This window comes from Mugil cephalus, chromosome 9, assembly GCF_022458985.1.
Source record: "Mugil cephalus isolate CIBA_MC_2020 chromosome 9, CIBA_Mcephalus_1.1, whole genome shotgun sequence".
Taxonomy (NCBI): domain Eukaryota; kingdom Metazoa; phylum Chordata; class Actinopteri; order Mugiliformes; family Mugilidae; genus Mugil; species Mugil cephalus.
This window is the reverse complement of record NC_061778.1, coordinates 6,445,233-6,470,483: the sequence shown is the minus strand read 5'-3', so window position 1 is coordinate 6,470,483 and position 25,251 is coordinate 6,445,233. Positions and strand designations below refer to the sequence as shown.

Below are 25,251 nucleotides of genomic sequence, written 5' to 3'. Positions count from 1 at the left end.
CTCATGAATTCCCTGCTTTTATTTACTGAGCATGTGGGAGATGCTTTCCTCTCTGGGCCGGTTTAATATTTCAGGAGTTCTCACAAGATTAAACAGACCATAAATAAAGACACTACCTTCTGGGCATCTCAGTCTTTTAGCCGTGCATTTCCATGCATCAGTCCCTTTGATGGGAGATATTTTTGACATCAAATATTGAAGACGGCCGGGGTGTAGACTTCACCAGTCTTCCAGATTCAGAGCTATTAAGAATCCTGTCTTGCACCACGCTATCAGGCTGCCAAACAGGCCGCTGTGATGCCCCAAGAGTTAAGCTATTCCTTACGTAATTCAGGAGCCTAATAGATATACAGCCCTTTTTATCAGCCAGGCTCTTCTTTCAGATTCCCTTGACACTATCTGCATGCACATTTCATCACGCGGCCTCATTTCGCTTCTTAAAGCAGAATTCATGAGGAGTCACTGACAAATTGCCTGACAAGAATAAATTGAACATATTTTCCCACTTGTCATTTTAGTCGAATAAGTGATGGGGGGATATTTATACAAATTCTTCTCTTTTGCAGCTGAAATTGACGACATGAACATATGCTATGTACTGAGGGACGGCGACAGTGCTACAAACGACATCTTTTATTTCTCCATTGAGGACAGCGGTAAGTTATTTTATTCAAGCACGCCTTCTTAAACAGTTTGATTCCAATTAAGCATGAAATTAATCCTTGTTATGCTGCCTGTTGAGGCTGAAATATTGAATTTCGCTACACCGTCTTAACTTGAACTTTAAGAAACTCTAAGATGAGAAAGTGTTGCGTGCCGCTCGCAGCGTGCCTAATTAAGGAGTTAATAAGCAAAAAAAAAAAAAAAGGTGTGCACAAAGATGGGAGAGATTTCTAGGATTTCACAGGGTTTCTTATTACAGCCCGGGGAAATCAGAAAATAGGCATGCAGTAAATGAGATGGAAAGATACGCTGCTTATAGATAACTTTTGTTTCCGTCATGCTCTGCTGATTTTCATTCAAACAGCAGCTCGGTTGAAAAATGTTGAATGTCAGAGCTTCCGCGCTTGTTAAATTTTTATCTGAACGTTAGTCGTGCTACAAGTTGCACCACAGGTAGATCGGTTTATAATAATCGCTCATTATTATTTCTTCTAGAATGTAATGATTGATTTAGCAAGTAACTAATTAGTCGAGCAATTAGCGAAGGCCCTCTCTCCTCTGTAGATATGTAATCAGGCACTGGCTCGGTGAATGGTTAGAGGCAATCACGCTGGTGTTGCCGATTAGCAGAAGCAACGTGTCTGACAGTGTGTCCTTTCTGCTACCCTTCAGCTGCGATGAGTGAGCACAAAGGACCGCTCTAATAAGGGCCCTCTTTTCCCACAAGCACCTCAGTGGGCCCCCGTGCCCATTTCTTTCATTTCTCATATCTCAGGGCTAATCCGTAGCTTCAGTTTAATGAGAGGAGGGTGAAAATCAACAGGTGAATGGGTGGCGCTAATGAGCGACGACTGAAATGCGGGAGCTGGCAGCAAACGGCAGTGAACTTTACCTGAGCCGGTGGCGCGTGTTGAGCCCATGCAGAGCTCCTTCGTCGCCGTGTGAAGCGCCCTTTGTTGTTGTCTTAGTTGGGTTTTTGTCATAGATCTCTGTCGCTTTACTTTCACTTTGTAGCTTTCATGATGCTTGATGACACACTCTTATCTCCACACTGGTATTTTATCTTCCAGACCTTACGATTAGATTCCCTTCTTCAGCTCTTTCTACTGTCTTTTATATTACTTTTAGGCTTCAAAACAACTTATGTCTAATTCCATCCTCAATCACGGTTATGTGCTCTAACAAAACAAAGTACAAAACTGCAACAGTCAGACACAATACACATCTCTGAAATGTCAATGCTTGAGTCATGCTTTATAACGGCACCTTAATGACAAATTGACGAATAGTCTTATTGGATGACCCATCTATAAGGCCCCGACTGGTGCTGCACTGCAGCCTGTGAGGCAGTCAGTGAACATTTTTTTTTAATAAGATTTAAGCTGTGCTGGTGGCTGCCTTAAATCCCCAGACAGGGTCTGCAGCTCTTTGAACAGCCGAGATGTGGAGGAACTGAATGGTGCACGCTGCACACAGCTGCACTCTGTCATGTTCAGCAACGGAAAACATCCTCCTCCTTATTTCAAGTTCATTGGGAAATTTACCAACTGCACTTGGCAATGTTTTTAGGGTGAAAAGTTACTTTTCATGTCGCAGCTGCTCAGTGGGCTTCTGGGAGTTTGTGCCAACAGCTGTGCACCGTTCTAGGTATGTGTGTGCTCGCTGTTGTGCACGTATTTTAGTTTATACGGACAATACAAATCATTGCACCATGTTTGAGCTGGGTGATGTTCTCTGAATTGGAATTAGTGCACCACACAGTTGTTACAGGATTTCTGCCTGCTCCATTGTCAGTCTTTCAGTAAAGTGACTTTCCCCGTGCACTCATTACACAGACCCAGGCACTAATTTACTCCTGGCATGCTTTTACATAAAGGGAGAATGAATGGCGAGTACCAAGCTATTCATTATGCTCTATTCAAATACTCATGGCAGTGTGACATCTGACCACAGTGCTTTTTTTAATCGTTGAAGCTGAGATTTTGCTAATGAATGAATTGTCTTGTTAGCCTTGGGTCTTAAATTGAGCTGTTCGTCTCTACAGTGACGGATCTGCTGTTTTGTGTTCTATTTTCACGCCGTATTTCGGAGTTGACTACACCTATTATTATTTGGCAAAGATGCATCTGAGTAGTGGCTTCAGGAATGTCCTTTGTTTGAAGTGAGCAGATAATTTTTTGAGAACTACCAAAGGAATTGTTACGCTTTGGTGACTGAGACTGTTTCACTCAGTTAACTTGGATACGCAGGGACCGCAGATGGACTTTTCACTGCAAATAACGACACGGCAATTGGGACAAATCTCAGAACATTTAGCATTTTTAATCTGTCATTAGTCGGATGCTCACTGTGACTAAAATACTACTTCTTTCAACACCTGGCTATAAAAAGCAGAACAGTATTGAACACTGAACAATAGTCTACAGCTTTAAAATCGTGTGTAATTTGTGGACTTTATGTGTCAGTTTCTCCTGTCTCCAGTGGGTCTGTTTTTTTTTGTTTTTTTCCATTTCAGAAGCTGTCACTGTGTGCCTTTACAGCTGTATTTAATGTGCTTTTGCCAAAGAGGAGATGACAGGGCTTATTCTCCCAGAACCGCTTCCGTGTCTTGCTATTTGTCAAGCTTGTCAAAGCTTTGAATGAGTAATCACAGGGGGCTGAAATTGCACATATTAATTTGTGGGTGTCTGTTTACTATTTTGGAGAAACATCACACCTGGACGGGCGAAGTCACGAACAGAGGCGTGTCTCCAGATCCCTTTAATTACTTAGAAAGTGTCTTGCTCCGAACGTGACGTTGTCTCTGGATGCTGGCGTGTCTGCGCTGCTCTTGTCATTCTAAGTCAGTTAATTGCTCTGTTTCGATGGACTCTAGCCTTCCCCTTGTCTCCTCGGGATCCAGTGCATTCAGGTGAGCTTACCTAAGCACACACAGGCCCTGGCATTCCCAGGCAGTTGTTTATGGAGCTGAATCTCTGTCTGCCTCCAGCCAGTCAGTCAGCATCACGGATGTTCTTAATGACAGACACATGACTGCGCTCTTTGTTTTTCATTCCAGGCGCTCTCTAACACCACTTTTTTTTTCTTTCTTTCACTGAGCTACAAAAAGCCAGCAAAAGGTCATTAATTGTTGAGTGCATCAAAATGTGCTCTTTGTGGAGGGCAAACTCCTCACGTATAACTTCTGTATCCCGGCGTTGGAACTAGATCAGCATAAGGAGCTTGAGTGTGTAAGCCAGTTTTTCAGATTTGCAGTGTACAAAATAGAGCAAATTCCTGACTACATTTTTTTTTTCTAACGTGGAAGCTGCTTTAAGAGGAATGTTTCCATTGCACCTCTGCAAGACTGTATTTCTGCTCAGCGGAACAAGATAAGTTCAGGTCACCACGAGTGTCTCATAAATCCTCCGAACCATTTCTGTCCTGCAGTAATATCTGATATGATGGTTGTCAACATACTCTGTGTTATGGGTGTGTAATCACTTGTGACACTAAGAGCATATCTCCCTTGTCTCCCCTCCTGTTTAAATCCACGTTAGGAGGGGATTATCTTACTCCCCATAGCGTGCTAGAGCGCAACAAAAGTAATGTAGAACATGCAGTCACATGCAGTTGTGAGGTTAGTATAGGCTTTGTGTACGCTATAATATCGCCATCACAGCACAGCTGATGACTCTGCAGTTTTGCACCGTGTTTCCATCCTGTTATTAATGAAACTGTCTCCTCTATACTTTTCCTGCTGGGTATAACATTCCTCTGTCCTTGAGACTTATGGTATGAATCATATGCACAATGTGTGCTGTAAGCTTCAGCAAATTACACAGCAGGTCCAGCGGTGGAGATTTAAAGAGATTTCGGGGTGTTAAGTTTTCTTCACAGTCCATCTGTGCCGCACCTAATAAAATATTAGGTGTAGACACTTTATTGCTGTGGAAAAAAATAAATAAAAAAGTTTCACGATAAAACATCTGGAAGTTGATTACAGGGTAATTCTGGGCTAACAGCTGGTTCACTTTGGAAGAAAAAAAAAATGAATCGCAGAAAATCGTTTTAGTCGGAGAATGAATTGTGTCTCTCACTTGTCTCTAGTGGTGTCGGTAACTGTGTGTTATAATTTCCACAGCAGCCTGCATTGCAGTTATACAGTATTTGCAATATTTATCGCTCAGCACCGATCTTCTGTGTTCAACGCAGCATAACAAGATGCTATGTGCAGGGTTGAGTTATTCTCCCTTTATGTTTGTAAATGCACATCTGGATCAAGAGCTCAGTGACCAACAAAACAGGTAAAGAACCGGCACTCGTTAAAGCAAAGATTGTGAAAAAGCCTTCGCAAAATGTCTTAGAAACAAAGCCATTACTAATGATTGGTTCCTCCTGCAAGACAAGTAAAACCAAAGACATGTTGATGAGGGTTTTTTTATTGTTCTATTATGAATTAGGCATTTAATTAGCCAATCAAGACTTTTCTGTCTTCTTCCTTTGTTTTGCTTCACCCGAGTCTGTTGCTTTGCTTTCAGCCAGTCTGCCAGTGTTTGTGCTTCCTTCCCTCCACTGTAGTTCATTTTTCTCTTGAGTGCAGATTGCTACTAAACAGCCGATATTGAGCGAGAAAAGCTTATTCTGCTGCCTCGGATCGGACGCATAAAGAGAGCACCAAATGTGTGATTTGAGAGAAAGAGCCATGTCAATACCGTGCACATTTTTCATCGTAGGGGGTGCGGTATACCTGGAGGAATTACGCTGAAGTGTGGCCTCAGCATCTAAGAAACTACCCCACTGATTTGCCCTCGTATTACCTTTAGGAAACAGATGGGAATCCCTACTTGATGATTCTTCCCGGCCTTAATATGCTGCCAAGAGTAAGTGTATGGAGCCAAGGTTAACAAAAGCAGAGGCAAATTCCCTGAAGTATAGAAACTCCAGGTCCAGGCTTGTTCTCTGGATGATGTTATGTGTCATCATAACTGCCTTAGGATATCAGTCTAGCAGAACTGAAGTTGTTTCAGCAGCGAGTTTGTAGAAAATCCCCCTTTTAGGGGAAATGGCTGGCAGAATGAAGTCCATGTCATCAGCTCTTAGGCAGTCCCAGACTTCCCCAGAATTGGAGAAAACCGGATGCATAAAAAAATAGTACCAGGTGAGGAGGGAGAAGAAAATGAAAACATTTTTTTGAAAGATTTTACATTGCAGTTAAAGCAAATTAGTTTCATTTGTGCCCTAGACATATCAGATGGTTTAATGAGGCCGCTGATACATGAATGTGTCAGTTTGCAGAAAACAGCAAAGGACTCTGACAGAGCTGCGGTGATGCTATACCTGCCTCTGTGACATCTCTCTTTTCACAGTAGCAGAGCTTTTGTTCACTTTTGCAAAATCACTCTGGATAATGTGTTTTTGGCCCCCGAATCCCAGCAGTGGGCCGGCGCTGCTCCTCCCAGCCCTGCTGCATGATAAGCCTCTGACAGCTGGGCTAAGGCTGCAGTGTCACAACTCTCTCCTGCTGAGCCTGATGCAGGGTACGCCGCCTTTGTGCTCACCATTCAATATCCCTTCACATACACGGCAGCACATGGAAAGCATCCACCGTCTGTCCGCCACGAAGCCAGCTGCCTGGTCCCATAATCAGAAACGCCACAGATAAAATGCTTCATCGACCCTTCTTCATCAACTACAGTTTAATTGAGAGCGTCTTTTTCTTTGATTTCAAGTCCGTCTCTTTTCTGATTAGGCCACTGTGATGTATAGGTGTGGAAAAACACCAGCTTTTTTTTATTTTATTTATTTTTTTTCTTATTCTGACAGCATCAGCATCATATGCATTGAATGGGAATTGAAAATGTTACACGGTTTGATGCAAACTCTCTCGAGGAGGCTTTCATTTTCACACGCAGTAGGAGTGCGTCTGGAGAGTCGCGGGGCTCTCATCTTATAAAAGGTGCTGATGAAACCCTTTGGGGATTGCGAGCGTGGATCAAGCTCCCACTCACCAACCATCTCCACCACCTGCTTTCCTTAAGTGTAGCCTGATAGACAGGATATAAGGAGTCATCTGGCTGAGAAATGGGAGGGAAGAGCCGTCAAAGGAGATGAAAGACAGAAGTGCTCTGTTGGTCTCGGTACTGGTGGGGGCAAGGCGTCAAGCTGCTTCCCGTCGCCTGTAGCTATGGCATGAATGTGCTGATGTGCAGTTCGCTCTCTAAACACCGCCCGCGTTGACAAGTTGTGAGAGCTCAAATGGAATAGGTGAGCCCCGCGTGGCTGCGTCCTCCTTTACATATGACTGGGATACGTTGTGATATTTGCCATGGATTTGATTAGCTGTAAACAAAGAGCGTGGTGCAGGTTTGTGAAGTATCCCGCTTCCCTCCATTTCTAAAAATATACGACAGCCTCAAACCGTGCGTGGTTTATTTAAGTCGGAGAACATTCCTGTTTTTTTGTTTTTTTTGTTTTTTTTTTTTACCTCATGTTCACCTTAGGCACCGACAGTACATCTCTGGAAAGTCAACTTTTAACAAGAGGCTAAAAAAAGATGGTTTCCCATTTCAGTCCTTTTAAGAGCGATCGAGTGACTGGTAATTCAGGTGAATTAATTTTTGCGTTACACGGAGCACTGTAAATCAGTCATAGTTATATGCTCCCTTTTTAAATTGGTAGTCTGCATATGTCTTAAAGTCTGTTTCATTTTTTTTATAACATTTAGTTTTTTCCCAAAATCGTACTTGCTGTGCATGTGTTAGTCCTGATTCCTTTTTCCTTTCATTTATTTTCGTATTTGTTGCCTATAAAATTGGGACATTTGTCACGAACAAAAAATGCCTCCGTGCGATGAACCCTCCCCCCACCAAGGAATGCCTCGCCGCCTTAAATTATCTAGACCACGCACGGGCTTATCTTGGTTTTTCCAGCGCATGGGCTTGGAGTGAAGAGTTACACATTAGCAAGAAAACGGGGACGGGGCGAAGCAAGAGAGAGGCCAGAGGGCGCAGGTCTAGACGGCGGGGCAGTCCGATGCCGCGTTCATTATTCACTCCTTTAAATCTGCAAGTAACTAACTCGAGCCATTGCGGTTGCCACTGAATTGTTCCGTATTACGTTTTATAAATCATATGCAGGGACGATTATTTTTCAGAGAGAGGACATGCGGCGCTCTTGTGGCCCTTTGGGAGAGACAGATTTAATTTAAATTCAATTCTTTAAGGGGAGTTGTTGAAGGCCCTGTTTAAGTCTTACAAACAGATCTGCAGGCACCAATGGAGCTTCGGCACCTCCTTTGATATTTAGCTTTTATCTTTGGTGTCTAATAGATTTCAGTGTGTGGGAAATAGAGTTTTCTCTTCCACTCCTTGGGATGCCAGTTATTGTGCTCACTACAACAGGCTGCGCATACCGCAACAGTATCTGCAGAGCATGAATTAAAAAAAGCCATGTAATGCGGCGTGGCATACTGTACATGCTGCACACCAATATGTTTCTGCATGTTGTGCCACGCCACCATATCCACAAAGCCATTGAATGTTTCTGACGTGGCACATAAGGTTTCTATTGGCGGTTAATTCATGCTAACGCGTTCCTATTCAAAGGAAAATTCTTGCAGTTTAAGTGCGTGAATGAAATTTTGCTAGCATCCTTACAAGCAGTCTCCTTTTAACATGCCAGCACATATTTTTGAAATCCTAGGCTGGTTCCACTGCACAGACTAATCTTCAGTCCAATATTACAACAAGGAGGAGACAATAACAACACTAAACCCTAAGACATTTTCTTCCCTCTATTCATGAATGCAGAATAGCATGCTTATCTTTAACATACAGGGTTTGCACAGTTCTACTCGATGGCTTCTTTTCACTTGTCATAAACAAAGGACCGAGAGTCATTTAACACTTCTTTAGGAATTACCATTTCAGCTTTTCAGGCAGCACTTTCCTCTCAAGGCAAACACCTCCGTGAATGTGAGGATTTGCAAGTAACTACTGTGAAATGCAGCTGAAACATGTTGTTATAACTGACACCAGGAGGAGGCCGGCCCCGAGAACAGACTCGACAAATACCCGGCTCTATTAGTATGGAGCTGGTGAGTCTGTGGGACTGGGATGGGGTTTTATATTCTATGGCCTCACACTGCTGCTTTCAGCAAACAGTCCACCATTATTCGGTCTGACAAGAGAGCAAACACTGTGCATTCAAGGGTCAAGAAAAAGCACGTCCCTCTCTCTTTTGTAAAGTCCTGTCTTCCTGCATCCTTATGTTGCTTTGTTTTCTCTCAGCTTTTTTTTTTTTTTTTTTTACACTGGCCCTTGTATCTTCCTTGTTATTTCTCAGCCTTTCTTCTTTCTCTGTTCGGTCACCAGCCGCATTGGCGACCTGAGGTCTGTTTAACACATGCTCTTCTAACAATGCTGGAGCCTGCTGCTCCTGTGATCAAGACAGATTTTTGTCTCCATGAGCTCATCTCCTCAGTCAGTCAGCGTCTGACGTGACTTCAAAATGTTTGCTCTCCAAGATAAGCTTGAAAATGTGCTATTTTCTTTCCCAGCACAGCATTTCGGAAGGTGTTAAGACCTCATAAATAATGCTCAATAGGTTGAAGAAAAGGTTTTAAATGTTTCTCCTCGTTGAGTTGGTAAAAGCTGATTTTAAAAGAACGCTCACATGGTTCATAATTGACTGGTAATGAGCAGGAAACTCCAGATTTGAAACCCACAGCAACTTAAACATGTGAATACTAAAAAAAAAAAAAAAAGCCCGTTGCTGCTAATTCAGCCTTTTGTTGTTGTGCTTGAGAGTTCAGGCTGTGGCTCTCTAAACTGTGTGGCTGACTGTTAATTAAAACGCTAGAGGCTGCATCCTCTTTGACGGACAGGAATGCTATTCAAGGGCAATCAAGGAATACTTTGTTTGACCTCACCTACAAAATCAAAAACAAAACAAGCAAAGCCCTCAGCTCTCTGGATCTTGTACAGAGATCCAGGAGAATCTGCTGTTTCATCCCCGTATTTTTCTTCTGCATTGGTCATCATTCTGCTGAAAAGTGCCAGACAACAAAAGACCTCTCTGAATTCCAGCGGAAATATAAATAATTCAACCACACCTATATGTATTTGATGCTGAGGAAAACATTCGTTGTAATCGTTGCATAACCAAAAGAAAAGAAAAAATAACTTGTGCCCACCCAAGTGTGAGCGGTGTTTTTTTTTTTTTTTTAGCAGAACTACAGATGATGAGGGATAGAGCCTGACCTTGTGTGCTTGGCAGGACACAGTGTGCCCTCGTTTGGATAACAGAGAACTACATCAGAGAGAGACTGCAGAGTTTTGTGTCCAGAGCTGGCCACTTGCTCATCTGTAACGCGTTTGGAAATGCTATGGTCAAACTAATATTTAAATTCCGCAACAAAGAGGATTATAGTTAAAACCGCAGAATGTTTTAGTGTGTGCTTGTAGTTTTTGCAGTGCTGTTTGATATCCAACAGAAACAATACAAAAGCTGGTGTATTTTCTTCGTATTGTTTAAATCCTGATTTATTTATTTATTTTTATCTCTCCAGTCAAAGAGTTCTTGTGTGAGTTTCTGTGCAAAGTGTTCTCGTATGGCGTCATTCGTGGCACTGTGCGAGGACACTGGAGCGTGAAGCTCAACTCCCATGACGGGAGTGACCTTTCCCTAGTCACATTATACAGTATTTCCCCTGACACATTTCTTTCCTCGGCCAAAAATAAAGGAGCCTCATCTGAGGATTGCTCATTGCCTTTCCGAACATGCGATAGGTTCCTACTTTGTGACCCCGGAGTAAAGTCACAGTTTCTACAAGAACTCTGTGCTGCAGTTTGGCTTCAAAGGCTTGTTACCTCGCTTACATTTTCTCTCTAAGGGCAGAGTGCATCATTTAAATTATGAATCTATTATCAGTTTCCGTGCTCATCAAACCATCATTATGTATGCTAAAGTAAATAATTAGTGGATTTGTTTCATTCCCTTTGGTTTTTGCATTTATAAACACCTTCCAACCTATTTTAAAAGCCTTATTTATCGATACAGCCGTTTACGACATAAGTGATTCTAGCCATTAACCAATTTGGGAAGTGCACTGAGAGTTGAATCACCTCCATAGTTGCGGTTCAGATGTTAATCTCAAAGAACTTTCCCTGCTGAGAGCAAAGCATTGCTTGCTTTAAGCCTTGCGTGGCTCTCTGACCCACCACTTTTGTTCGTCTGCACCTCTGGCCTTTCTTTCAGGCTCCACACATGTCGCCTCACAGTGACCACTGTGTCAGAGCGGCCGCAGAGGCAACGGCGGCCAGAACGGACCCCGCGGATTCATCCGAATTTACGGCACACCAGTTCCCAGAAAGGCTGCGCTGCCAGCAAAAGGTTTAAGGCCTGTGAAATCATAACTGTGCTAAATCTTTCAAGCCGCGCTAGACTCCCTACTCGTTACTGCAGATACAAGGCTTAGGGTGATTAGACCATATCTCTCTCGCCGCTCTGCCATGGGCTTTTTTCTTCACCGGGATTATCGTATCCCTTTCCCCTTAATTGGAGGGGTGAAAAGTATGCTGATATAGTCTGGGGCACGGTGCACCTTTAAGTCAGGTCATTTTATAGAGTTAATAAAAGCTGCGATGATAGAATATGTTTACTTTTCAACACAGACATGAATCTTGTTGTTTTTTTCCCTCAGAACTGAATTAAGTATTGATTTCTCTCCGGCTTATATATTTTATGTCAGCTGGCCATCGCACCACGAGTCCATAAAGTGTGAATATTTCAGAGGCAGCTATGAGAGAAATTAAACAAGATTAAAAACCTAAAATTCTACCAGCACCCTTCAGCCATACATCATACTCTACAATATTAAAGTCTGGCTGCAAGTGGTAAATCTTATCGAGTGTCCTACCCTAAAAAGCACGGGTGTATCTTTTGGGGACACTGAATTGTCACAACAAAATTAATCCTAAAGTCATCTTCGAGGTGCCTTAATTCAAATCCGTTTCGCAGTGTGGTCTTAAAAGACTGATGAAGATGTTGTGCCTGCAGGTGCAACTGTCTAGTTTTTCCATTTAAACCCATTTATGCGGGCAAACAAAGCAATAATGGGGAAACGGACTGGCCCACAGTGAGGCAGGGGTTTCCACTTAAAAATAATAGCACTGCATATGAAACAAATCTGCACCGTTTGTAGTTTGATGTAGTGTTAAGATAAAAAAAAAACTTTTCCCCATTTAAAAAAAACAAAAAAAAACCTATAAAATTAAAATATAATTGGAAGGTAAAACTGCCCGGCCTCCAGGCTCCTTTAACTGCAGCAGTAAAGAGTTGTGCAAATGGTAGATAGGGGGTATATTTCAAAAGCGTCCAGGTTTTATGCCTTTATTATTAAATGAAACAGTGTAAAACAAAATGCTCCTGTGGCTCGGCCTTCCAGTGAGGTCTGTGTTAAATGTATTTTAAAGGATTCCTTGTTAATTACACACTGGGCAATTGTTTTTACTCTTAATGCGTTTCTTGAAGTCAATTTGGAAGGTACGGTCGTTGAGTAATTTTAGATATATTGTGTCGATCGAACAAAAGGCATCGGCTAGTCCCGGTTTATCCTTGTGCCGACTCTGTGGGCGAAGGGTCGCCTGTCTGTCTGTCTGTCTGTCTGTCCGTGTGCCTTCCTAAACGAACAGATGAGGATCCACGGGGCTCGATGGCCCCACGATGATGCCTGACGGTGACCAAATAAGGGCTGTCTGCAGCGTGCATGCGGTTAGGAGACAGGGGCACAAAGTTGGCACCGCGCAGCCTCTCGCATTCTTTGGCCTCTCTCAAAAGGATTCTGTCCCTCATCACACATCCGCCATGTGAGCAGACAGGACTTGTGCCGCTACATGGACTGTACAAGTGGTTTTGTGAAATGGGCCGTGTACGAGGTTGTCCACGGTTCGGCGGTTGTAAATGTGGATGTTTGACACTTTGTTGACGCTAATATTTAGAGGGACCTACATTACGAGCGCTTCAGAGCTTACTAGAAACCAACGGGACATAATACAGACTAACAGGCCGGCGGGCAAGTCACAGAATGAATTATGGATTGCAATGGAAAATATATATATAATGTCAAAATATATATAACTCTAGTACCAAGCATTAAACTGCACAGCAGCGCAAAGACCCAAAGTTAAGAGATAGAGACATTGTTCACTAAATTCCGTCTCAGCGCTGTGAGAACTAGTTAAAGATTAACTCGGGTGTTTTTCTTGGGGCCTCTTTGAAGTGGACTTACTCCCGACCCTGCTTATCTTAATTAGAATGAAATCTAGGGGAGTGGAGTGGTCCTCTGGAAATGAGCACCTCCACTCTCCAGCTCCCTAAAGGACACACTGCAGCTTTCCCAAGACTTGAAGGCCTCCCTAAACGCTATGTTTGCAGACGTGTTTCTGGGATCGTGTTTGCTGTGTTACAGGTTTTGAACACAAATCATTTATACTGAGGTTTGAAAGTACTTCTGGGATATAGCCTACTCAGGCCACTATATATATATATATGTGAGAAAACTGTGGGAGAAAATGTGATTCTTTAAGCTATGCTCTTTGAGAATTTAATGTACAGGCTGTTTTTTCAGTGTTATGCAAATTCCTAAAACACATTAGCATTTAATATTGTTAATGGAACAAATCCTCCCTAAAATCAATCCTGGTCTCTGTCTGAGTGTTAAATTATGCATGTAATCTATTGTCTTTATTTCTAGAATTATGCTTGAGATCAAGAGTATTAGCCGCGCTATACCCACTACAAAGGCTGCGCCAACAAGTGAAGTCAGACAAACAGCCACAGGCGTCTCTGTTTCCATTGCCTCAGTGGCTCCGCAGCTCAGAGATCACACATGCAGTGTTTACTGGTGGCATGAGTGCCATGCTGCTGGCTTTAAGCCCAATGGTGCGGGGAGGTCCTGTCACACAGAGGTCACCTGTCTCCCGGGAGAATGATGTGGAACACACAGGAAGCGAAAATCCTACGCTGTGGTGAACCTCAAGAATTTAGGACTTTTTCGTGCGAGACAACTAATACACAAACGGAGTGATCACAGCGTGTTGTGCCAAACATTGTGTCCCCTTCATCTCAAAAACATGTGTTCTTTACACACATTGTGTTCTTTACACTCAATGCCACACTGACTCCCAAATCTATCTAATGCTCCCAAACAACTCCCTTTTCCTCTAAATTTGTCATTTACATTTTGTCACATAGTTTTAGCATCAGTATGAGTAGTTTACTTGGAATAAATTCGAGAATTGCCCAGTGGAGCGGTGCCTGACATATTACAAACTATGAATCAGATAAAAATGATTTAATATTGGATATCAGATTTTCTGTGTAAAAACACACTTTAATAGATTGCGTCGTTATAAAATGTTGAGGCCTAGCTGTTTCACACCATGAACCGTGAAGGAAGCTCGTAATAAGGTCACAGGCTCATTAACACCGCTGTACACAAATACATCAGCGTGTCAAACATCGATGCTCATTTTCAAACACACACACAAAGAAATTCTCAAGAATTTCAGCACATGCCATTAAATTATTAAAGCACTTAATTTTGCAGAATAGATTAAATAGTTTAGCTTCAGTGTTTCTGCAGCCTTTTGTCCACGTCAATGACTCCATGTCTGAACTTTATCCGCGAAGTTCGAGGAACGTCAGCGCCTGTCTTCTCCATACGGCACTTTTGATTAAGCCCATTAGCGTGGATAACCGTGACTTCAAAGAATACATTAGAGAAAGGAACATTACTTTCATATTTAGCCTTCGCAACCTTAAGTCTTCTTTATGGTTGGAAACATGAAAGAAATTCTGCGTGTTCATTACAGATAAATGAGCTAAATGGCTGTAGGAGCTCCATGAGTCTGTGGACAAAGAACAATTTCTGCTCCTTTTGTCCTTGTGCGGTGCTGACTTTGTCCCTTTGTCCCAGTTATGGTGCCATATTGTCAAAAAGCACTAATGTTAGGGGCATTTACGCAGGATGAGGAAATATGTACGCCATCAGGCCAAAGAAAAAGGCTCTGAACAGGTGCAGAAACACAGACACACACACACACAAAGACTCAGACACTCACTGCACCCTTGCACATAATAAAACACCCAGGGTGAATGTGTATAGGTTTAACCCTGCCTAACGAGAGAGGAAATGGACACAGTAGAGCGGTCGGTTGGACGTGACAGATTTACTGGCTATAACAACCAGGGTGGGGCGGAGGAGAGTTGTTCCTAACATAAACAGCAGCAGCACTCTGAAACCTCTGAACAGTGTCCCCACAGCCTCCTAGCGCTTTTATTCTCATGCTTTCAGAAGTGCCAGATGTTTAGCGGCTCAGTCATCAACATCCCACCATCCTCCTCCATTACTGCAGCGGGTGGCAGCATCAACCGCTGTGCAGCGCGGTGGATGGGTTCAGACTTTTACTAACCAGTATATAGTATTATAATTTGACTGCTGCGTTTGCTCTGGAAATAACAATATTGAAATGTGGCGTAGTTGCTGTGTGAGCCGGTGTGTCTTTGCGCGTCTTCTCTGAGCCCGTGTTTGATGCCTTGCGTGTGGCTCTGCCTTGATGGTCAAATGGTAGCAGCCGTGCCCTCCAGGAACGCCGCTTCGGTCTTTGAATGCGGCTTCAAAAGGGCGAGGATAAAAACATGAAGTTCAGTCAGGAAACAGACACCTTTTATCTTAATTAGAAATGAAGAAATTAGATTGGCGAAGCCTTCTGCATAAGCACTGTGCACGCTTTGTACCTCCCACTAAGTGCTGGCCACAAGTCAAAGGGAAGTTTTAAAGAGATCCGCGGAATCGTTCTAATAATTTGTGTGCCACCCCACGAAAAAAAAAATGCTATGTTTGTTTTCAAAACATATTTGGATCATTAAGTCTTGGCTCGGCCATTTAAATTTCCCCTCAGTGTTTGTGTTGCTCTATGATGACTCCGAGGGAGTCATTTCGAGAACTTTGAACCTCATTTTTTCTTTTTTCTTTTTCGCAGGAGGCAACAAACTGAAGAACCAGCAGTTCCGTCTGAACTGGGCTTGGATTTCTTTAGAGAAGGAATACTACGTGGTGGATGAAGACATCAAGTTTCTGGAGGTGGTGCTGAGACGTCGGGGTTACCTGGGAGAGACTTCATTTGTCAGTGAGTGGACCTGTAATGGGCGTTACAAAAATATCCACAAGCAGAACTTTAATGTTTATGATAGCTTGCAGAATTTCGATTTTTATAAAAAATAATTTCCTTGATCTGAATTCAGATCTGCACCAAAGTAAATAAATGTAATGTATAATATATATCTGCGGATGTGAAATACTTTATGCATTCCTGGATCTAGGGATTCCCTTTAAAATATTTTCCCCTTTCTCTCTAAACGTTCTGAACGCCTAGTGCCTGTTTGCTTGAAGCACACGGCCTGAGGCCAGCGTATCAATAAACGAGCGCTCACAGCACACAGACACAACTACGTGCACACACCTCAGACGGCTGAACCTGACACCCAACATGGCCACGCGGGTCACGGCCTCTCACCTCTCGCTTCTGAACAGTATTTACATTCCAATCACACAACAGCACCCAATAATCCCTCAGGGACTGCGCATGCACATGGGGAAAGGTCACCCGAAGTCAGCGACCATAGAGCGGCGCCACTCCAAATGTTAGAGGAGGGACTTTATTGAGCTGAACTAAAGGAACAATAACTGTTAGCGCTGTCTGGGAGGAAAAAAACGAGCCGCTGTAAGGATTTATGAGTGGCAGGAATTCTTACTACTGGCACCAATGGCCTGTTTTAGTGCTGCCATTTATTCCTTCCATAAAGATGAGGTGTGATTAAAATGACCTGATGTTAAAGGTCAGATCCCGGAGGATCATTTACTGTACTGTCGTCTGTAGCTTTGTACGCTCCACGGATCCAAGACTAATGAGACATCTCTGAGGTGATATGTAGATTTTACTGACCTTTATAGTGTCTCTCACTGAACAGTATATCTGCCTATGTCTTAAGACTTCTCATTATTCAGGATATATATATATATATATATAATGTTAGCCGAATCGCATAATTGCCTAAGTCATATTTGAAAGTAAAAACACAATTTTTAGCAGCACATTGATATTTTATTGATATTGGAACAGTAAGTCAAAAAACGACTTAGCCAATTATTCTATTAGGCTTTGTTGGTGATACTTTAACTTTAACCCAAACCTGTATGGTCCATGCATCTATTCAAAAGCTAACTAGCTAAAACCCAATTACTCCAGTGCTTCTGCAAACAGGAAGAGCATCTAGCATCACTCAGTGTAGGCGTCAACCGAGACCTGGATAACTTTGCTTTCCGAGTCAGATAATCTGCAAATAAACTTGAATTAAAATTCCTCAGCACTGCATGCAAAGTGGGGACATTACTGCTCACAAACATTTGGCTTGCACTTGTACACCTTGGAATCTTGAGCAGCATCCCAAAAGCATCATTATACGCCACCTGAAGCTTTTTCATTCTTGCTTTACCGTGACTGCACCACGAGTGTAGAGCGGTGTGCAGTAAGATCTCAAGAGGGTTAGCTTCACTTCATCAGTACACGTGAAGTTTGCGTGCCAGCATATTCGCCTGTGCATACAACTGACAGCACTGCCGCTGCACATCATCATCATCATCACATAAATCATCTCTGATGATGTGGCCTCAGTATCTTACCGTCTTCACTACATTTAGTACGTGATCAGACAGAGGGAACAATGGAAAGTTCTACTTCTCGTATTCTTTAGCTTTAAAAATCATAACACTCTTCTGTCCACCGTATCCCGAGCTCACTCTGAGCAGTTGTTGTAAGCCAGCACTACAAAGAGACAGAGCAACCAGGTGTTCGGCATACATCAGAACAAAAGAAACAGAAAATTATATATTAAACCATAGGTCTTCAACAGGGGGTCCATGGAGGTACTGCAGGGGGTTCACGAAATCTTTGCTTGATGAGACATTTTTCATATATTTTCCCCAACAAATTTAAATTTCTTTATTGACATGGCTCTAACGTATTTCAAAAACGTTGAAGACCCCTGTACAATAATGGGGCGGATGTGGCTCAGTATGCAGAGTTTGTTTTTCATGAACAACAGGGCTGGTCGTTCGTTCCTGGGCCTCATGCCGAAGCGTGCCAGTTGCTCCAAGTATGAGCAACTGTGTGTTGCTTGTGTGAGTGAATGAATGGATGTGTCCGTGACTGTAAAGCTCTTTGAATACCAATATATAGAAAGGCACTATATAAAGACAAGGCCATAATATCACCATAATATAGAGTGCACGAGGATGTTCTGGATGCACCGTGTTCAGTGTCCAGCAAAAGCAAGCGTCGCATTTTTCAGTTTCTGTTGTTAAACGTTTTTGTGTTCTTTTAAACCTTAGTGCAGTTTTATTATAATTGCTGCAGCATAAAGACAAATCACTATGTTGATGCGCGTGTGATGTATCTCTCCGTTCTGGTGATAGAAAGCTCACAAAGTCATGTTATATAGATTTGTTTTCTGTCTCTCAGAACCATTTTGTTTTGACAATGCCCTCAAACCAATAGCAATTAAGTTTATTTTTCTAAATGCATAAGCGGTGAATCCTTTTATGCTGTCAATTTCTCATTGAAGTAAGTCAGTGCGTGTTTGCATCCTCGGGCAGTGATTCTTTGATCATGCGCCACTCTCTTCTATCTTGGCCTTAGAAACATTTCTTATTAATATCCAGTCGCGACGAACATTTACAGAGCTAACTAAAGGGTTGAGCTGGAACGTACTATTTATTAATGTTTATTTGTAGTTTGTCTGTCAAAAGCTTTGGCCATTTTCAGCCATATTGACGCTGTAACAAAAGTATATTTAAAACTTTTGGAAACAGCACAACTTCTTGGCACAGTCTTAATAATAACTGAGGGAAAGTATATTTTGTTTCCCTCTCCTTCTTCAGAAACATCACTACCGCATTCCCCCTGCAGGTATGAAACTAACAACAAGGTGATACATTTCCCTGTGAAAAATTATGACTTTTTCACAGGGATCATTTGCAGTTTCCCTCTCCCTCTCCTGCAGGAGACCAAACCAATTTGACTAATTGGCACAAACAGGCCACCTGAGCAACGTGGCACTTCAAACCATCTGCCTCGGCGCTGCGATGAGAAAGACATGTCACTGCTTTCTCGTGAAGACCGGGGATATCTCTCCTCCGTCCAGCTCCGCCTCAGTGAACACTGATCAGAGGAGGACGCCACTGGTGGGCCATTGCTTTGCTGGTCAGCGTGCACAGTGCAGGTGGCACCGGTTTGGCTGCAGCGCGGCCACCTGCCGCGAAGCCTCAAAGTGCCTGCTGCGATCAGGGCCATCAAAACCAGGTCTTCTGCTGGAGATTGAATTAAGTCCGAAACATACTCTTCTTTCCTCTCATGGCTCCTCTTTGAAGACCGCTGATTTTTCAAGCTCCATTGAGATTGCCTATTTTATCTCAGCCCATATGTGCAGAGGCATTTCTCTCTGTTTGTACTAGCATATCAAAGTCCATTTTCATTTTCATCAAAGAGCAGAATGGTAATTTCAGGGGGTGTGGGGGGGACTCTGCATTTCCTAATCTGTTGACTATTGATGTTGTATTTCAGTTCCTCTTAAGCTTTCTTCCTCTGTTGTGTACAAACAGCATTTTTTAAAAATCTCCTCTTACGTACTCCGGTGCTTACTTTCTTTGTTTTCCACATCGCCTTGAGTTGTGCAGAGCCCTGTGTTTTTTTCTGCAGCCAGACCCCCCACTGTGCATTGTGTGGCCAGTTAACAAAGACAATGGACAGGCTCTGTGACATTTCACCAGCTTCAGTAGTCCTGCTCAACAGGAATTCTTGCCAGTGTCACAGCTATGGTGGCTATGAGCCACATCAAACAGCTCACAGGCTGAAGGTCGGACAGTGCAAGTCATGCTCCAGCCGCTTCTCCTGACACCAGACTGACATGAAGGATAATTTCATTTTTATTTTATTTCCCCTAAAACCATTTGAAACATTGGGGAGAGTGGTGAAAACTGCGCCGAGAACAGGGTGCAGATATTGTTGAGTTGTGAGATTTTCCTGTTTTTTAGAATGGATGAAAAGCAGAAAACACTGGAAACACTATGAATATTCATATTTACACGGATATCATTATACTGTACATAGAGCATAGCAAACAAAAGTAAATGAGAAAAATTTATATTCAAGCTTGTCAGTGCTGTTGTTTTTGCTTTGTTTTTTCCCACAAATTTTGCAGATTTTACCCAATTATGATAATAACTGGCATTTTTTTTTTCCACGTCCTTTATAAGGTATTGGAACAAAGGATGGCACTGCAAAAAAGGACAAAGATTTCCGGGGGAAATCTCAGAAACAGGTGCAGTTCAACCCAGGCCAGACCACGGCCACCTGGAAGGTCAGGATCCTGTCGGACAGCGAGTATGAGGTGTCCGAGACGTTTCAGATCGTTTTGTCCGAGCCAGTGATGTCTGCCCTTGAATTCCCAGAAGCTGCTACTGTGGAGATCCTGGACCCCGACGATGGTCAGTAATGATTTCACTTCAATGGATTTCACATTTATTCGTCTCGGTTTCAAAGGTGATTGTGCAAAGCTTTAGTGATGTTAGATACATTCCTTCTAAAAAAAACAACCTAAAAAAAACAACAAAAAAAAAAACGATTGCAAACCAAACATTCATTCATTTTCTGTAACCGCTTGTCCTCTGGAGGGTTGCAGGCAGGTGGATGGGGGTACACGCTGGACAGCTCGCCAATATTGGGCTAACACGGACAACCGTTCACACTTCACATCTACAGCCAATTTAGAATCATCATTTAACCTAACGAGTTTTTGGACAGTTCAGAGGAAGTCATACTGCTCAGAGAGAACCCACGCATCCACAGGGAGAGCATGCAAACAGAAACACACAGAAAGGCCCAAGTCGGACGACGGAGTCGAACCTTGTTGGCGTGAAGCATCAGTGCTAACCACCACTCCACAATCCACACCACTGTGCTGCCCTCAAACCAAAAAAATTATTAACAATTCCTTCATGTTGCTTAACAATGCTGGACTTTCAGCCTCTACAGATGGAGTTTAACAGCAGAACGTTTTTCAGCTACATTACACGGCACTGCGCGTTTGATGTCACGTGTTTTGGCATCAAAGCCGGAGCCAGATGTTCACCGGTCATAGAAAGAAAGATGTCCACTGTAGAAAAGACAAAGATGCCAGTTCTATTTTGAATAAGGGACACGACCTTGATGACCAGACACTTTGATTTCGCACAATAGTGGACATGAGAAATGGGTTTGCAGAAGTAAAGAAGAGTGTGCGTAGAATTTTCCGTTTTCAAACTGCTCCGTTTAAGAGACTGTTTTCCGAGCTCTGGCTGCGTTTGGGGTTTTGATCAGGATAATACCTGTCGCACGCCTGAGGGCATCAGAGCACTTAATCATCAAATAAAATGTTTATTTATAAGAAGGCTAACGGCTGAGGTGAACTAATAATATCGACTTAATGGTGATTGTTTTCACAGACTCCACAGTCTCCAGGTCAAAATAATCCCTGACACCGACACGCGTTGCAGATGTCAACTGATCTGTATGTAAATATGGATGAAGCGCTGCTAGAACAGATGAACATTGTGTCTTCAAACAGCTTGACTGTTAGCGGAGCAGAGACGGAGAACTGCAAAATATAAATATGGATAATGCTTCTTCTTCTCCTCCCATCGGGCTTCACTGGTTGAAAAGGGAAAAAAAATAATAGTAGTAATGATGAAAAAAAAAAATTGCTGTCAACAATTTATGCTAATTAGCATGTTTAGGTGGAGCCTGTTTCACAAAACACCAATCTCTGGAGGGCAATCAGAACAAATAAATAAATAAACAAATAAACAAACTGACAGCTATCTCTCTGCAGGCTGTGAAACTCTATTTTTATTGCCTCATGCCTTGAACAGACCCTGCCTTCCTACAGCCGTGTCTATTATCATATCATTATGCTGCCTATGGTTTCACAAGTTCGAATGTATTTTGGCCTCTCAAGGTCGAATCCACCATGAAGGCTTATAAAAATGCATCTTATGTTTCTTTTAACAGAGAGCAGAAGAAAAAAAATAAATAAATATATGGAATCGCCCAAGGCTGCCATCACGAATCTGTGAGGAATAATTTATTTATTTTGTTTTCAGAGCAGCCAGACTGGAAGCAAGGAGTTGAGAGCAGCCACATAATCCTGTGCGTTTGTTTACATGGGGATGGGGAAAGGACGAGTCAAGTTTGTGGATGCTAATTGAGAGGAAGACTAAAGTTCTGACTGAGCCGCGCTGGTCGATTTTATGGATGAAATGTTGCAAGCTCATTACCTTCCTGAATGTCATAGACAGCTTAGAGAGAGACACAAAGAGATGGAGAGCTGCCAGGAAAACATACGAGGGGGGGAAAAAAACGTGCCTTTGCTTGCAATCGCGATTAACATACCTTTTTTTTTTTTTTTTTTATTCTAGCCAGTTTATAAAGACAACTAACAACAGACTTCTTAAATAAAACCAAGTGTGTTGGCTTCACATTGGTCTCTCTTTTTCTGAACAGCTTCATCTTAGCACGTGCCCCATCGCTGTCAATTGCCAAGTCAATAAAGAGCTCTGTCTGTCTGTGTTGTGCCGCGGAGGCCAATTATAGGTGGTTTACTTGGCGCACATAAATAATGAGTGGGTGGTGGGTTTCGATCAAACCAGGTGGAGGCTTCGGCCGGCAGAGCTGTAATGAGAACTGTAACGAGAGCTGTCACTGGCGCGCGAGCCCGCGTGTCCAAGGCTTTTTTAGGGCGATTAATGTCAGGCGTGATTTGATATTCTGGAGCCCCCTCCCCCCACACACTTTTTTTTTTTTTTTTTTTACCGCAGATCGAAGTTCAATTCACTTCACTTCACATTCGTTTCATCAGGTTCAATTTGCATCCCATACACAAGACGTTTTCCCACACGAGAAGTCGGGTTACGTTTTCCGAAGCTCTCATCATGTAAACGATCCATGTCAGAGTAATGGTTTGATGTGTTTCTTTTTTTTTCCCCTCACATTCAGAGTCCACAGTGTTTATACCCTCAGCTGTTTACAACATAGAGGAGGACATTGGTGAGCTGCTGATCCCCGTACGCAGGAGTGGAGACGTGAGCCAGGAGCTCATGGTCTTGTGCTACACGCAGCAAGGTAAAACTACTTCATGTGCTGAAGTGTTTGTGCTCCAACTCGGCTGGATCCTAATATTTATTGCTGCGCTCGATGACCTCTCTTCTGTGAAATTAGATCTGGATTTAGGCTGAGTTTCTATAACTAGCAAGTGCAAAGCAGAAGATGAAGGTTGCTGTATTGACGAAAAAGCCGGAGCACTAATGACTTTTGTGGCAGTTTTGTCAGCAGTATTTGAAAGATTTTCATGCTTGCCCCCCCTCCCCCCTCAAAAAAACGAGACAGCTCATCAATGCATCAGAGAGAAAGAAAAACCCATAAGCTGATCCGCTTTTCCTCAACTGACTTGACTTGATGAGCATCAAAAAAGTTGAAATTTAAAATAATCGTTGCACCCGTCTCTTAAAGCAGAATTGTCATTTTTCATAGAGGAATTTTGAACAGCATAAAGGAATCCATAATGATGTGTTGATTTAAGAATCAGAGATTTAACGTTATTGTGTTGTGGCGTAGTTCGACTCATTAACTTTCTCTTCTCTGCCCTTTCAGTTACGGCAACGGGAACCATCCCCACCACAGTGCTGTCCTACTCTGATTACATCTCCAGGCCCGAGGACCATCACAGCATCCTGCGCTTCGACAAGGGCGAAGTGGAGAAATCCTGCCGCGTTGTCATCATTGACGATTCCCTGTATGAAGAGGAGGAAAGCTTCAATGTAACCCTCAGCATGCCAATGGGGGGCCGTCTGGGCTCAGAGTACCCCACGGCTAGAATCACAATCATTCCCGACATGGATGACGGTAAGATGACATTGTGCTGATCGCGTGTGTGAGATGGGATTCAATCCGGCATCAAGTAGTCTGCGCAGGTTATGAAATCTTAGAGCTTTGATTGTGTGCATGCTTTTTAAATATATTACAGTTTTAATTAAAGTCTAAAGAAAAGCCAGCATGAAATCGTTCTTGGCTGGAAGGGATTTTTATCTTGTTTGAGGTTGCAGTGTAATTGCGTCTCTTATTTTATGTTTGCAATGCATAAGCACTTTGACAGCAGCAGCAAAAAAAAAAAGTTTTGTAAAAATGCATAAATTCATTCAAAGACAGACGTTCAGACAGGTAGACCGGCAAGCGGGCAGACGCACGGCAAAGAAGTTGGTGTGGATGTGATTTTTTTTTTTTTTTTTTTGCGTCTGCGTGTTGTTTATGCTTGTCTGCCGGTGTCTCGCAAAGAAAAGCGTTTGAGTGTGCTATCCGCCTTCCTGGAGGCAAACCCTTTATCTGTTATCTGCAGGCTCAGACTGGAGGGCCGATAGTCTCCCATATCTTCCTGACGCCTCTTTGTTCCCCAACACCTGACGGCCTCCCCTCAGTTCTCTATCGTTCCGCCGATCTCCAGAAGCACTGCTGTGAAGTCAAGGCTATGTGATCGCAGGCAGGCAACACTGGTGCTGCAAAAAAGAAAAACAAACAGCGTGATTTGAAGCTAAATGATTGAAGTGATGGTGCAACATCCAGCTTATTCCATTATCTGATCGTTGGGTTTAAGTAGTGGGAAAATCAAAGCTGTAGTGAAATTGATATCATTATTTTAACTATTTCATCACCTTCATACATACATACCTTCCAGCAGACTTGCTGGTTTTGCCCTCACTGTGACTACTTTTTGAAAAAAATACTATTAAATGGGACCACAAGCGAAATGAACGCTTTTGTTTCCCTGCTTGCACTTACTTACAGTCCAGTATATACACTCATCGGCCACTTTATTAGGTACACCTTGCTAGTAAAAGGTTTGACCCCTTTTTGCCTTCAGAGCTGCCTTAATTCTTGGTGGCATACTTTCAACAAGGTGCTGGAAACGTTCCTCAGGGGTTTTGGTCCATATTGACATGATGGCATCACACAGGTGGTGCAGATTTGTCGGTTACACATCTATGATGAGAATCCCCCCTTTCCACCACATCCCAAAGGTGCTCTGTTGGATTGAGATCTGGTGACTGTGGAGGCCATTGGAGTACAGTGAACACATTGTCATGTTCCAGACACCAGTTTGAGATGATATGAGCTTTGTGACATGGTGCATTATCCTGCTGGAAGTAGCCGTCAGAAGATGGTACACTGTGGTCATAAAGGGATGGACATGGTCACCAACAATACTCAGGTAGGCTGTGGCATTTAAACCATGCTCAGTTTGCACTAAGCGCGCAAAGTGTGCCAAGAAAATATCCCCCACACCATTACACCACCACCACCAGCCTGAACTGTTGATACACGGCAGGATGGATCCAAGCTTTCATGTTGTTTATGCTGAATTCTGACCCTGCCATCTGAATGTTGTAGCTGAAATCAA

General features: G+C 42.9%; 1 protein-coding gene across 1 annotated transcript in view; it reads left to right on the top strand.

Moving 5' to 3' along the window:
- frem2b (FRAS1 related extracellular matrix 2b) overlaps positions 1–25,251 on the top strand; it is a 54,638-nt gene that overhangs the window by 5,765 nt on the left and 23,622 nt on the right. The window contains exons 2-6 of the mRNA XM_047593372.1: positions 567–656; positions 15,690–15,836; positions 20,021–20,251; positions 22,797–22,922; positions 23,451–23,702. Of these exons, the coding sequence (XP_047449328.1) occupies positions 567–656; positions 15,690–15,836; positions 20,021–20,251; positions 22,797–22,922; positions 23,451–23,702 (846 nt within the window). The remainder of the gene's footprint in view (positions 1–566; positions 657–15,689; positions 15,837–20,020; positions 20,252–22,796; positions 22,923–23,450; positions 23,703–25,251) is intronic.